The following is a 12,478-nucleotide window of genomic DNA, read 5'->3' as shown; positions in this document are numbered from 1 at the left end:
CTTACATGTAAAATAACACAGCACTAAACAAATGGCAAGTAAGATAACATGACACTCAGTACTGTACAAGAAAGACATTTATGTTTGTAGCTGTGTGAAATGCCCGAAAACAAGGATCAATACACTATGCTACATCGCACTCCTTACACATGTACCTGGTTTCCCTTCGTGCCTTCTTCCCTCCAGCATTGTGCACACAAACTATCAGACTCGCTAAACTCAAAGTCAAACTTTTCTTCACTGTCCATTTTCACCTAACAGACGAAGTAAACTTAGATAGTAATAAATACAGAAAGGCCGCGAACACAAGCTGCCTGAGTCACCGACATCCACTATGGGTGAGTCAGAGACATCTTTTGTCAAAGATAGGAACCTGAAGTATTAATTTTATAAATATCTGGCAGAAATACTGACAAACAACAGGAAACTAGTATATTCGGGCCTTTAAATTAGGTACTGATCAGTGAGCGACATTCCAGAGTATACTCGGGCTTTTATTTTATATAAATATATAAAATCCCAAGTATACTTGGGCTTTTATGCTAAGAGGTTAATTGGATTTTCCAAAAACAAAAGAATATGTGTTTATTTTTAAAGGAGATTCCAAATATGAATTTTCATGTCTGTAACATCTTCATTTTTTAAGATATAAGTGTCCTCATAAAAAGTATTCAACTAAATTTTCACCCCTTTAAGGGGATTTTCCAAAAACAAAAAGTGTTTGTTTCTTTATATTTAAAAGAGATTCTAAATACCAATTTTTACATCTGTAAACTTACAAGTTTTTGAGATATAGATATGCTCATTTAAACAATTCACACATGCACCTTCACCTCCTTAATGATGGAATATCCATACATCCTCCCTTAGTGAGCACCTATACTACAATATATATGTATCCACAAAATGTCATTTCTTTATCTCCAGTAGTTTTGGCTTGGTGATGATGAATTATTCAGTCAGGTCATGTTATTTTATATATATAGATGATCAGTCATCTTCCTTTTCGATTTCTCGCTACGTGCACTAGCAAGGGCTCTCTCGGACATTTACAGGCTCTGTTGAATTCAATTAGTAATGCCAGCTCACGACTATGACTTGTGTAAACAAACATTCAAGTTTGAAATGAAAGGGGAGAATGTGTTTTCACATTAAGTGCATGTGAAACATGCCTGATTAACTCATTAGAAATAAAGGCTGAAGTAAACAGTCCTTAATTTTAATACTAATAGTAGTACTGAAATTGAAATAAGAATGTGATACTCCTCACTATTTTCAAAGGTTAGATTATATATTTTCATGTCTTTCAGAGAGGCTGTTCCCATGTAAATTTATGGGGAAAAGGGTATTGTTACTGGGGCCTGAAATGTGTTTTTGTGATATATATACAAGGTTAGGTTAGGTGATGCAGTTCGATTAAGAAAAATTGTTTGCACCTGAAGGCTCTGGAGTGGCACTATTCCAATTTTTTTTTTTTTTTTGCTAGGGGCTTTACGTCGCACTGACACAGATAGGTCTTATGGCGACGATGGGATAGGAAAGGCCTAGGAGTTGGAAGGAAGCGGCCGTGGCCTTAATTAAGGTACAGCCCCAGCATTTGCCTGGTGTGAAAATGGGAAACCACGGAAAACCATCTTCAGGGCTGCCGATAGTGGGATTCGAACCTACTATCTCCCGGATGCAAGCTCACAGCCGCGCGCCTCTACACGCACGTCCAACTCGCCCGGTATTCCAATTTTTAAGAATGTAATTGAATATGGACATTCACATAGTATCAGAATTAGAAAATAACTACAGTAGAACCTCGATAATTCAAAATTGGTTAATTCAAAATCTCGCCTAATTCGAAGCAGCTCTCGTTTCCCAAAACATGAGGTACGGTTTTGCATGTTATTTAAATCGTTCAATTCGAAATACGGATAATTTGTAATTCGAAGAACAATGTTGGTCCCGTTAGCGAAATTCAGACTTTTAATTCGTAACTGCCTTTACATTTTGAAAAAAAAATAGTATTTTACAGAATAATTTTAATTCAGAATTTCTCCATGTCATGAAAGAACGCATTTTCTGGAACATGCAGGGGTAACTTTGCGCACTTTCACCTACTTCCGCGTGTCTACAGTGTTCTTCGTATCTGCTATGTTCACGTGGAATCGTAATTATTTTTTATTCGGCGTTTTAAGGAACGCCACAATATCGCGTAGCAGGCAGTGTACAGAGAGGTAGAATCCTCGAACACTGGCGATGCCGACAGTTGGCGAATAAGCATGGCTTATAGTCTATAATCAATTCTTACGCATCAAAAACAATTGTCAATGCCGATGAAACCGCATTGTTTGTTTTATTTTTTTAAATGCTGCGGCCAAACAGACCTGTGGTTTTAAAGGAGAGAATTGCCAGCCGGGAAATGTACTTTGTTGCTATGCAGTGCACACGGAAGTGAGAGACTTCCTTCCCCTGTCGTAGAAAAATTCAAAAAGCCACGATGTTTTAAGGGCATCAGGCACTTTACTTGCCAATAGAAGGCATCTAAAAATGCAAACAGTACAGTAATCCAAGAGATAAAGCATTTGCACGGGGGAGCCAGCATAATTTTTCTTTGTCTTTGAATCGTGTTTTTCTTCCTTTCGTTGCGTGAAGTTACGCTTGCCATTTGTTTTATACAAGTACATTATTTGAATAATGTAAACGCACATTGTTGGATACATTTCTGAAATGGTGTTTTTCACGGCCTTTGAAAAGTTTAAACTGAGAATCAAAGTGACTGCATGCATTAATGGGTCTTAGAAGAGCCATGGCGGGAAATCGTGCAAGTATAGTCACTGTACTGTTGTAATGTGGACAGAAGCGAGATACTTTCTCACCTCGCCATAGGAAAGTTCGATAAGCGCGATGTTTTAAGGGCATCAGGTACTTTCTGTGCAAGCACAAGGCATCCAGTATGCATACAGTACAGTAATCCAACGAATGAAGCACTTGCACAGGGGAGCAAGTATAGATTTCTCCTCGTCTGTGAATCATATTTTCTTTCTTTTGATTTCATTGCGTGAGGTTATGTTTGCCGGTGAGTTATCCAGGTGCATCATTTGAATACTGTAAATGCACCTTGTTGGATACATTTTGGAAATAGTTTTTTACAAGGCATTTGTGAGTTTTAAACTGTGAATCAAGGTTAATTGCATGCAGTAACGGGTCTTAGAGTATATTGTGACACCACAAGGGGTGGCATTTCCGAAGTACGTGTTGGCATTTAATTCGAAATCACGTAATTTGAAGTCCGATTTTTGTGTCCCAACGACTTTGAATTAACGAGGTTTTACTGTAACTAGTTAACCACACTGTAGAAATCACTTGTGAAAATATAAGTTTTGAACAAACAGATTGCAGTTTCATACTGATTTTAATTAATTGTTTTTGTCTTTTCAGACTTTTGTGAGAAATTTGATTTAATGACAATTTGCAAAGAGATGTAATTATACAAAAATGCTTTTTTCAGCATTTCCCTTGCTAAAATTAAGGTGCATGGATTATTTGTGTACATATATATGTATATGACCCAGAATAGTAGTTTCCGCACAATGAAGTTACTGCTTTGCATTTTTCCTTCATAACTGCATTATGCTTGCTACCTGCATCTGCTCTGTTATGAGTGGTGCCGAGTTGGCTACATGATTTGGGCCATGTAGCCGTTAGCTTGCATTGGGAGTTTTGAGGATTGCCTGTGTTTACCTGTTATCACACCAAGCAAGTGCTGGGGCTGTAACTTAATTAGGGGAACGACCCCATCCTTCCCTGTCCTAGCCACCCTTTCCTATTCCTTTGTTGCAAATAACCTATCTGAGTTGGTTCACCATTAAAACTCCAGCAAAAAAACGAGTGGTTCCAGATAATTCAACTTAATATTAGAAATGATGATCCATTATCATTTTACATAAGATGTGTATAAAAAAGAAGAGACTTGCTTTCCAGATCATTATCATAGCTATGTTATATTTCTGTATATTCTGCCTGTGAATGATCACCTAAGATGTAGATAACATTATGGAACTAACTGATCTGCCTTCTGTGAATTGTTTCAGACTTCAATGGAAGCTTTGATTCATCACTTCAAGTTATTTACTCAAGGCTACCAAGTTCCACCAGGATCAACTTATACAGCAGTAGAGGCTCCTAAAGGTAAGTGAGGATTTTGCAGGCATATGGGAATTACTTAAGTACCATATATAAAAACCATATATAAAAACATTGAAAAAAAAAAGGGTGAATGATATTATATGTTCCTTGCATTTAATGTTTTATCAGACTTAATTTTTTATTATCATCATTTTCATTTCCCCTTGTCCACCTCTTGCCAGGTCGGCGTGTTTATAGTACTTCACCGTTGCCTCTCTTTCCACCACTCCTCTTCAGTAATTGTAATCCAGTCCAGTCTTCTTTTTCTTATATGTACTGTTCTTGACATTGTCCATCCATCTTGCTCTGGGCCTCCCTCTTGCCCTCTTTCCTTCTATCTTAGCCTTCACCACTTGTTTTGGTATCCTTCCCTCCTCCATCCTATCACTCAGTTTTTCTACCCCTATCTCTTTTCTGACCTCAACATTTCTTACTCTGTCTCTCCTTATCTTCCCTACCATACTCCTCAGGAACTTCTTCTCACTGGCCTAAATTTTACTCTATTTGCTGTCAAAATATAAGTCTCTGGTGCATAAGTTAATATAGGGGTATAGTATATCTTGCGCATTATCTGTTTACATTTCATAGGAACTTCTCTGTTCCACACCAGGTTGTTTACATTCTGGTAGAACTTATTCCCTGCTTCTTCCCTTCTGTTGATCTCCTCATCCAACCTTGCATCTTGCATTACTTCACTTCCCAAATAGTTGAAGTATTCGACAACCTCAAGATTTTGTCCCCTGATACTAATGATTCGGTTTCCTTCTCTCTCCTTTAGTTATCACCACTGTTTTGCTCATCTCCACACCGATTTTCATACCAAATTTCTCAATATTGCCATTTAAAGCCTCTAATTGGATTTACACTTTCGTATTGCTGACTCCCTGGACCACTAGGTCATCTGCCCAACAACATTATTTTCATACCCCTCTCCATATCTTACCTTTGTTTCCCTTAGAATTTCATCCTTAACCATTATTAACATAAGTGGAGACAATACACTTCCCTGTCTTAATACAATCTGTTCTCCCCACTGGAGTCTGAACACACCTGGAACAACTCTTATACATTGCTTTCACTAGTTCCCTTGATTGCCTTCCACATACTTTTCTTTGCAGGGTTTCTCCACTCATTTTCTCTGTTAACACTATTGTATGCCTTGTCTAGATCAAAGAATACCATCACCAGATCTTTTCCATATTCCCACTCTTATTCCATCAGTTATCTCATATAAATACCGCATTTACTTGCGTATTAGACACCCCTGGCTTTTTGAGACGAAAATGTTAAAAGCGGGTACAAGTCTTATTGCAGCTTTGATGCCATCGCACAGATTTGTGAATAGTTTGGTCCGTAAGACCCGCACAATGAAAACGCGTCAAAATCATGCAATACATCTGTCCTTCGTAATTAAGAAATGTCCGCCTCCATAACGTAGGCCTACTGCAGCTCTGATGACGTCACACAAATAGGTGAATAGTTTTGTGTCGACCCACGCATTGCAGGCATGCGTCATTCATGTTATATGTCTTTGTTTTGTAGTTAAGAATGTCCGCCAGCGTAATGGTAGCACAGTTAGCTGCCACTCGCGGGAGTCTGAGTTTGATTCCCAGTACCATACTGCCAGAGATTTACGAATGGCACGAAGGTTGATATGCGGTAAAAATGGTACATGTAACTCCCCTCCACTGGGGGCATGTCTAAAAAGAGCTTCACCACCTCGGGATGAGGAAACAAGTTTACTTTAGTTGAGGAATATTCACGGTTGTTGCTGTTAATAGGGCCTAAAGCAGGCGAGATCATTAACAAAGTGATCGTTTAATATCTCATAACTCGGGCCAATATAGGCGTAGGTATTTTTTGGAGAGAAGTAGGTTTAAAACATGATAAAACTACCCAACCATAACAATTGTTTTAGTCGCCAACGTACCTAACAAATAATAATAAATATAATAATGATGCGCACAAACAAGACTTTTTCGGAAAAAGCATTGTGACTTTTGGGACTTGGCAGGATATGAAGTGGACAACTGCTGCAAAGTGGTCAGGTGATGCCGTGCTCAACACAGCAAGCTAATGAAAACCTACTGGATCTACCGAAAACTGAGTAAACATCAGAATGTATAATGAAACTTATCGTGGTTCCTAGTTGGCCAATTATTGAATAATAAATAAATAATAATTTTATGTTTCCGCTTACTTTTAACTATTTTCAGAGACGCCAAACAAAACATACTAGGGTATGCGTTAATAAAAAGTGGTGACGACGAACGTACGAAATTAAACATCATGATGATAAACCGCATTACCGCCAAACCAGTATGTATCCATAAATGCGGCAAATTTTCCTGTTGTTATTCTTTCCGTCGTCGAACTTTTGGCACTCTCCGGGCAATAGCATACCTAACTTGAAGAATGTGGCCTTTCTTATCTCATTTGCAGCTGTTCAGGTAAATCCTGATGTGATAAATGTAGAGAACAAGCATGAAATATACTTAAAAATAAGGATCTGGCTTTCAGCAGCCACAGCTATCAAAAGAATGCTTCTAGTCACTATGTATTACATTTGGAAGTACAACTCGTAACATACGCTAGTTATCAGCTGGTGGTTTGGCATGTTTTCTACATGGCTTTATTCGAAAGGAGTGGCTTCTGCTACACATGCAACAATCGGGGCTATAAGAGATCATCTCCAGAAACCATTTGGGAATATATTCACACTGTTTGGACTCTATAGTCAGCAACAAAACTTTTTTTAAAGGTTCATAAAGACGGGACCTCGAATGCTCTCAATTGCAGGGCTGCTGCTGCTGCTCTGTCATGTTTCTTAAATACTGGTCTTAATACACCTTTATGTCAATCATCAGGTACTTGCTTTTTTCCTCCTTATAAACTTCAGCTGCCTATAATGTATAACCAATGTAGACCAATAGGTCCTGCTGCCTGTATCATTTCTACTCCTATTTTATCCTTCTCTGCTGCTTTTCCTTTTTTCATTTTAATTATTATCAAAATAAAATTGACCTCCCGTGTATAGATACAAACCCTGTGGATACCCACAAACTTTATATACGGGTTCAGTTGTTTCCGAGTGATGTATTCACAAAGACGCACACAAATCGCAGTCAGTTGTACACACTATTTTATTCGCAAAATTTACATCTTCTGCATACACGCATTAATGAACTGCCATCTTGAAACAAAACGCTGCTACAAAGAATGAGAAGAAGATTGCATTAGTCGCACGTCAACTACCAACCCAACAAAATTCACATACTTGACTTCAAGCACTTGGCTGACACGACTTGCACACAAGTCTTGTTAAAACAACTCAACTCTACCGTCAAGACTGCCTCTTTATATACTTTGCCTGCCAGGCTTCTAGAAGAATATGACATTACATGTTTTCTCGTAAATTCAAGTGTCTCGTATAACCTTTTTACAATGAATGGATTTTTCTATAACTTTCCACTTGTACATTGCATTGTTTTGGACTTATCACAGTGTGTTGCACAATATTGCAGTGGATTATACATAATTAGAGTTTGTGGTTTTTAACATTTGTGATAAATGCAAAATATGTTGAAACTTTGTCAGTGTATGTGCCAGCACCTTATATGACCCCTACGAGTGGTTTTTAGCGATTTTGATTTAGCGATAAAATGCGAAATTTCTCAAAATGCAAAATTATACTGTTTATGCGAAATAGATGTGAAATTCTCGGTTTTATCCAAAATGAACATATCTTTTAAAAAACAATGCATTTTTCTTAAAAATAAGATATATGTAGTTATTTATTTCAGTGGAAAGAATTATTACGGCGTCATAAATTTTACAATGTGTGGACTACCTTTCAACGGCCAAAGAGCGATGCAAAGAACAACCAGTCACACAGATTAATACAGTACACACGGCAATGCCTACTTGACTCATAGTTTGTCTTTCAAAGGTTGCCAATATGAATCTCGAAGATAACCAAGGTCTACCGATTCAGCACTAGGAGAACCCAGGTATCACTTTCAAGCACACGCGTTCATTCACTTTGTGTTGACTCTTGATCATAGTTGGTTTTGGTTATTCTTGACATAGGCCTAGGTGCTGAATAGCTGTTCTGTTTTAAACTACGGTAGCGATTAATTGTCTGTTAGCCATGGGTAAAAATGAAGTGCCGAGGGTTACAAATCGAAACATTTTTATGTAAGCGATACAGATATATTGATGTGCCGACTTTGCAATCAAAGACTTGAATGGAAGAAGAATGATGTTTTGGATAAACACTGCAAGAGCAAAAACCATGTGCTACTAAAGGAGCAATTTTTTTCTCAACCAGCATGTGAACAGTGTGGCATCAAGCAGCAAGCCACAATAGTAGAACTGGATAGAAAGGCAAAACAAGCAAAAAGTGAGAAACAAACGTTCATTGGGGGTACTGTGAAGATGTGCCTGCAGACTAATATTCCCATCCACAAGCTGGACCATCCTGCTTTCCGAGACTACCTTGAAAAGTAAGTGTCAATTTCAGACAAATTTTGGGGCATTATTTATATTTGTGTTTAAAATACATTTCCACCATCTTGAGTGGTATAGCCTATATCTCCCCCACCACCAAAGAGAATCACATGGATGGTTGTTTTGAAGTATTACGATTGCTATACGACCTTGTCGAATTTTAGGTTAGTTAAACTTTCTACCAAAAACCATGTAAATGCACGTTAGGTTATTCAAATTTTCAACCAAAAAACTAAACAAATATGGATGGACATTGTTTTAAAATGTTACAATTTAATAGATCATGTAGGATGTAAAATAATAGCTTGTTTTCATGTACATAAATGAAAGTTTATAGAGAAAAGCTTTTAAAACACATTCGGTGATTCGCTAGGCCAGCACTAAGTATTTGTCCTTACCTCTAAACCGATTATTATTATTATTATTATTATTATTATTATTATTATTATCATCATCATCATCATCATCATGGTTAACGAAATGTTATTGGCCCCATAGGTACGTCCGAGGATCAGGAGCTCTGCCTCAAGTCAGTACCCTTAGCAGAGATTATGTTCCACGTTGCGGAGATTCAGCAAAGGCAGAGGTGAATGCTGTGCATTGGACGGGAAGCCCATTGTAGTAATCGCAGACAAGATGTCGGACAGCCGAGGCAGATGTGTTCTATTCAGGACAATCACACCAACCGCAGAAGTACAAGTTTATTTGGCAAGCTGTTCATTTTTGAAGGCTGCCAACAGGACATCATGCAGCCGAGCCATTATTGATGTTCTCAAAGACTATAATATTGATTATGAAAACGTGCTGGGTTTAGTGTCAGACTCTGCTAGATACATGAGTACATATTTCCAGGCATTATAGACGATTATTGGAGACCATCTTCTTCATTTTGAGTGCTTTGCACATAAGTTGCATCTTGTGGGGGATGTTATTCTCAAGGAACTGTCACAGTTGAACAATTTGGTTTCAAAACTTAAGATGGTTTTTCTCCACTGTAGGAAGTTGAACTCCTATCTAAATTTTTTGCAAGATAATATCCCTGATTTGAATGCACTGTTGTTTCCAACTCCTGTCATCACCTGATGGAAATCTTGGTTTCGCTCAGTCCAGTATCTTGACAAGTATTCACACACCTGGTAGAGGTCTTTAGCTCTCTTGATGAGAATTCCCTAAATAGAAGTGGCCATTCAGTGTTAGATATGTTTAGAGAGCAGGATATGCTTCCACTGCTTAAAGTTCAGATAAAGTTTGTTTCACAGATATCTGTAAAAATTAATGGAGCACTCCCAGTACTGAAGGGATCATCCTACCCGTATGTTCACAAGCTGTGGGATGATCTTACCACTATTCATGGAGAATTGAAGAGGTGTACTGACAGATGGTTTCCTTGGAAACAAGTAACCTGCTGGAGAGTTTCAGAAACAATATAAAAAAAGAGGAAATTATTGTGCAATTTAGGCAGTGTATGCTTAAATGCATAACTAAGCTCTCAAAGGATATGGGCGTTAGTGATGCTAACGTGTTTTTCAAAGAAGTGTGCAGTTTATTTAATCCTGTAGTTGCAGGGCAAAACAGTGCTCTGGAACCCAAATCACTTGTGTCTTTGAAGCATAAGTTGCCATTTTTTAAGAAGTGTCACTGTTGATCAGTTTGTCGAGGGCTGCGAGGCATATCACCAACAGATGCTGCAGAACATTAGAATGGACAAAAACACTGACATTCTTCAGATGTTTGGCACTGAAGTTAAAGTTTGCTTCCTTTGCTTCGGTAGCACTGCAGTGCTTTTGGGCCTTTACGAATAGTGTCAATGTAGAGAGGTTTTTTAGCAAGTATCACATGATTGTAACTAATAGGTGGATTCGAATGAAGGAGGACACAATTCAAACAATTGGCATGTTGTACTTCAATCATCATTGAAATTCTTCTTCCTTGTAGGTCTGCTGTACTGTAATAGATGAATATGTTCAGAATAGTATTTTTCACTTTGAAATTGTGTTTGTAAATTTGTAAATATGCATATTCGTGTGTGTGTGTTAATATTTCTTGCAATCTTATGCTGTTGTTTGTCTTATTTTCGATAGTGTATTCAAAACTGCATGACGAGCAATTTGTGATTAAAGAGTATGATTTTACTCCCAACTGTTGTATGCAAATTTGCAAATTATGCCTATTTTTAAGAAATTTGCTATAAAACTCTAAATTTGAGAAGTATAGATTCTACAAAAACACTAAATGTCTGTTTTTTAAATGCTATAAACCACGAACTCCATAACATCATATATACAGGTAATAATAAATTATATACTATTAATTACATGTTCTTACATTAAATAAACTCATATTAATATACATACAGCAGATGTTTCATGACATAAACAATTAATACGATCGTCCGTATATAACTACGTAAATAATACTAAGTAGACGTAAACAACTTCATAGCCACACCTCTCAAGTCATAATGATAATGATAATAAATCAATATTTCCGTTATTTACCCATGGGTTAGAGAATATTTTTTCCGAGTTATATTAGTCTATTCTACTTGCGTCATGATAAAAGTAAGGATTTTTTTCAAAGCGTAAAACCATGAGATTATCAGCCTGTTGAACTGAAAGGAAAGGCTTCATCTTTTCAAGTGCCAATGTGTGTGATGATGCAAAGTTTCAAAATATCTTTCAATTACTTCTGTTGTGGTGTTTATCCCAGTGTTTTTTCCTACTCCATTCTCAGATTCCTATCATTAGATTTACATTAATACACTCTAGAGGTCCCTTTCTATTATGTACGTAACGCACTAAGGCAAAAATTTAAAATGGTACTAGTACTCCCCTTCCACTATGTTTATAAAATTGGATCTAATACTGGAGGACATACAAACAAATTACCACACTTTTTTTCCCATCAGTTATTGGTAGGGATGGTCATTTTTCATAGTAGTAATATTACAAAAAATGCCTGTAAAGACTTGTACTTGTGTATTTTCACTTTCATCACCTGTAAACCACTTCTTAACACAATGGCTTCAGGTTTAATGGTCACGCACACTCGCTTAGAAATCCGATTTAAATTGTCCACAACACGAGTAAGCCACCCGGTCAGAACTACTGTGGACAGCTCTGAAATAAATGCCTTAATTTGAACAGCAACCTGAATTTTTATACACAGTTTTCAGTGAAGCATTCAAAATAATTGTACTCGACAACAATGTTAGAACGAAGATTTTGTGTAGTATATCTTGAAACATTTGGTTATAGTGTAGAAATCCATTATAGCAAGAATTCATAATAGCAAAAAATTTACTCACTATAGCGGATTGTCGTTATATCATATTCTTTGCAAAAGTCAGGAAAACAATAGACATTAAAATCTGTATGAAACGACAATGTTTGTTCAAAACTTGCGTTTTCGCAGATAATACCTACATTAGGGCTTACTTGTTTATTTTTCAAAATCTAATACTATGCAAAAGTGTACGTTTAATTTCATCCAGGACGACTCCCATTTAATCCTTCAAAAAAATTAAATCAGGCTTTAAAGTACTTTGTAAAATCATATGAGCTGGCCCCGTGGAGTATGGGTAGCATGACTGCCTTTTATCCAGAGGCCCCGGGTTCGATTCCCAACCAGGTCAGTGATTTTTACCTGGACCTGAATGCTGGTACGAAGTCCACTCAGCCTAAGTTATTAGAATTGAGGAGCTATCTAACGGTGAGATAGCGGCCCCAGTCTAGAAAGCCAAGAATAATGGCCGAGATGATTTGTTGTGCTGACCACATGACACCTCGTAATCTGC

General features: G+C 37.3%; 1 protein-coding gene across 2 annotated transcripts in view; it reads left to right on the top strand.

Moving 5' to 3' along the window:
• The window catches only part of LOC136867658 (NADH-ubiquinone oxidoreductase 49 kDa subunit), a 127,847-nt gene that overhangs the window by 87,009 nt on the left and 28,360 nt on the right, over window positions 1–12,478 (top strand). For both annotated transcript variants that reach the window (XM_067144720.2, XM_067144721.2), the window contains exon 8: window positions 4,080–4,176. In XM_067144720.2, coding sequence (XP_067000821.1) covers window positions 4,080–4,176 — 97 coding nt within the window. The remainder of the gene's footprint in view (window positions 1–4,079; window positions 4,177–12,478) is intronic.

Source organism: Anabrus simplex, chromosome 1 (genome assembly GCF_040414725.1).
Source record: "Anabrus simplex isolate iqAnaSimp1 chromosome 1, ASM4041472v1, whole genome shotgun sequence".
Classification (NCBI taxonomy): domain Eukaryota; kingdom Metazoa; phylum Arthropoda; class Insecta; order Orthoptera; family Tettigoniidae; genus Anabrus; species Anabrus simplex.
The sequence above is the reverse complement of the archived record's forward strand: the minus strand, read 5'-3'. Positions and strand labels throughout refer to the sequence as shown.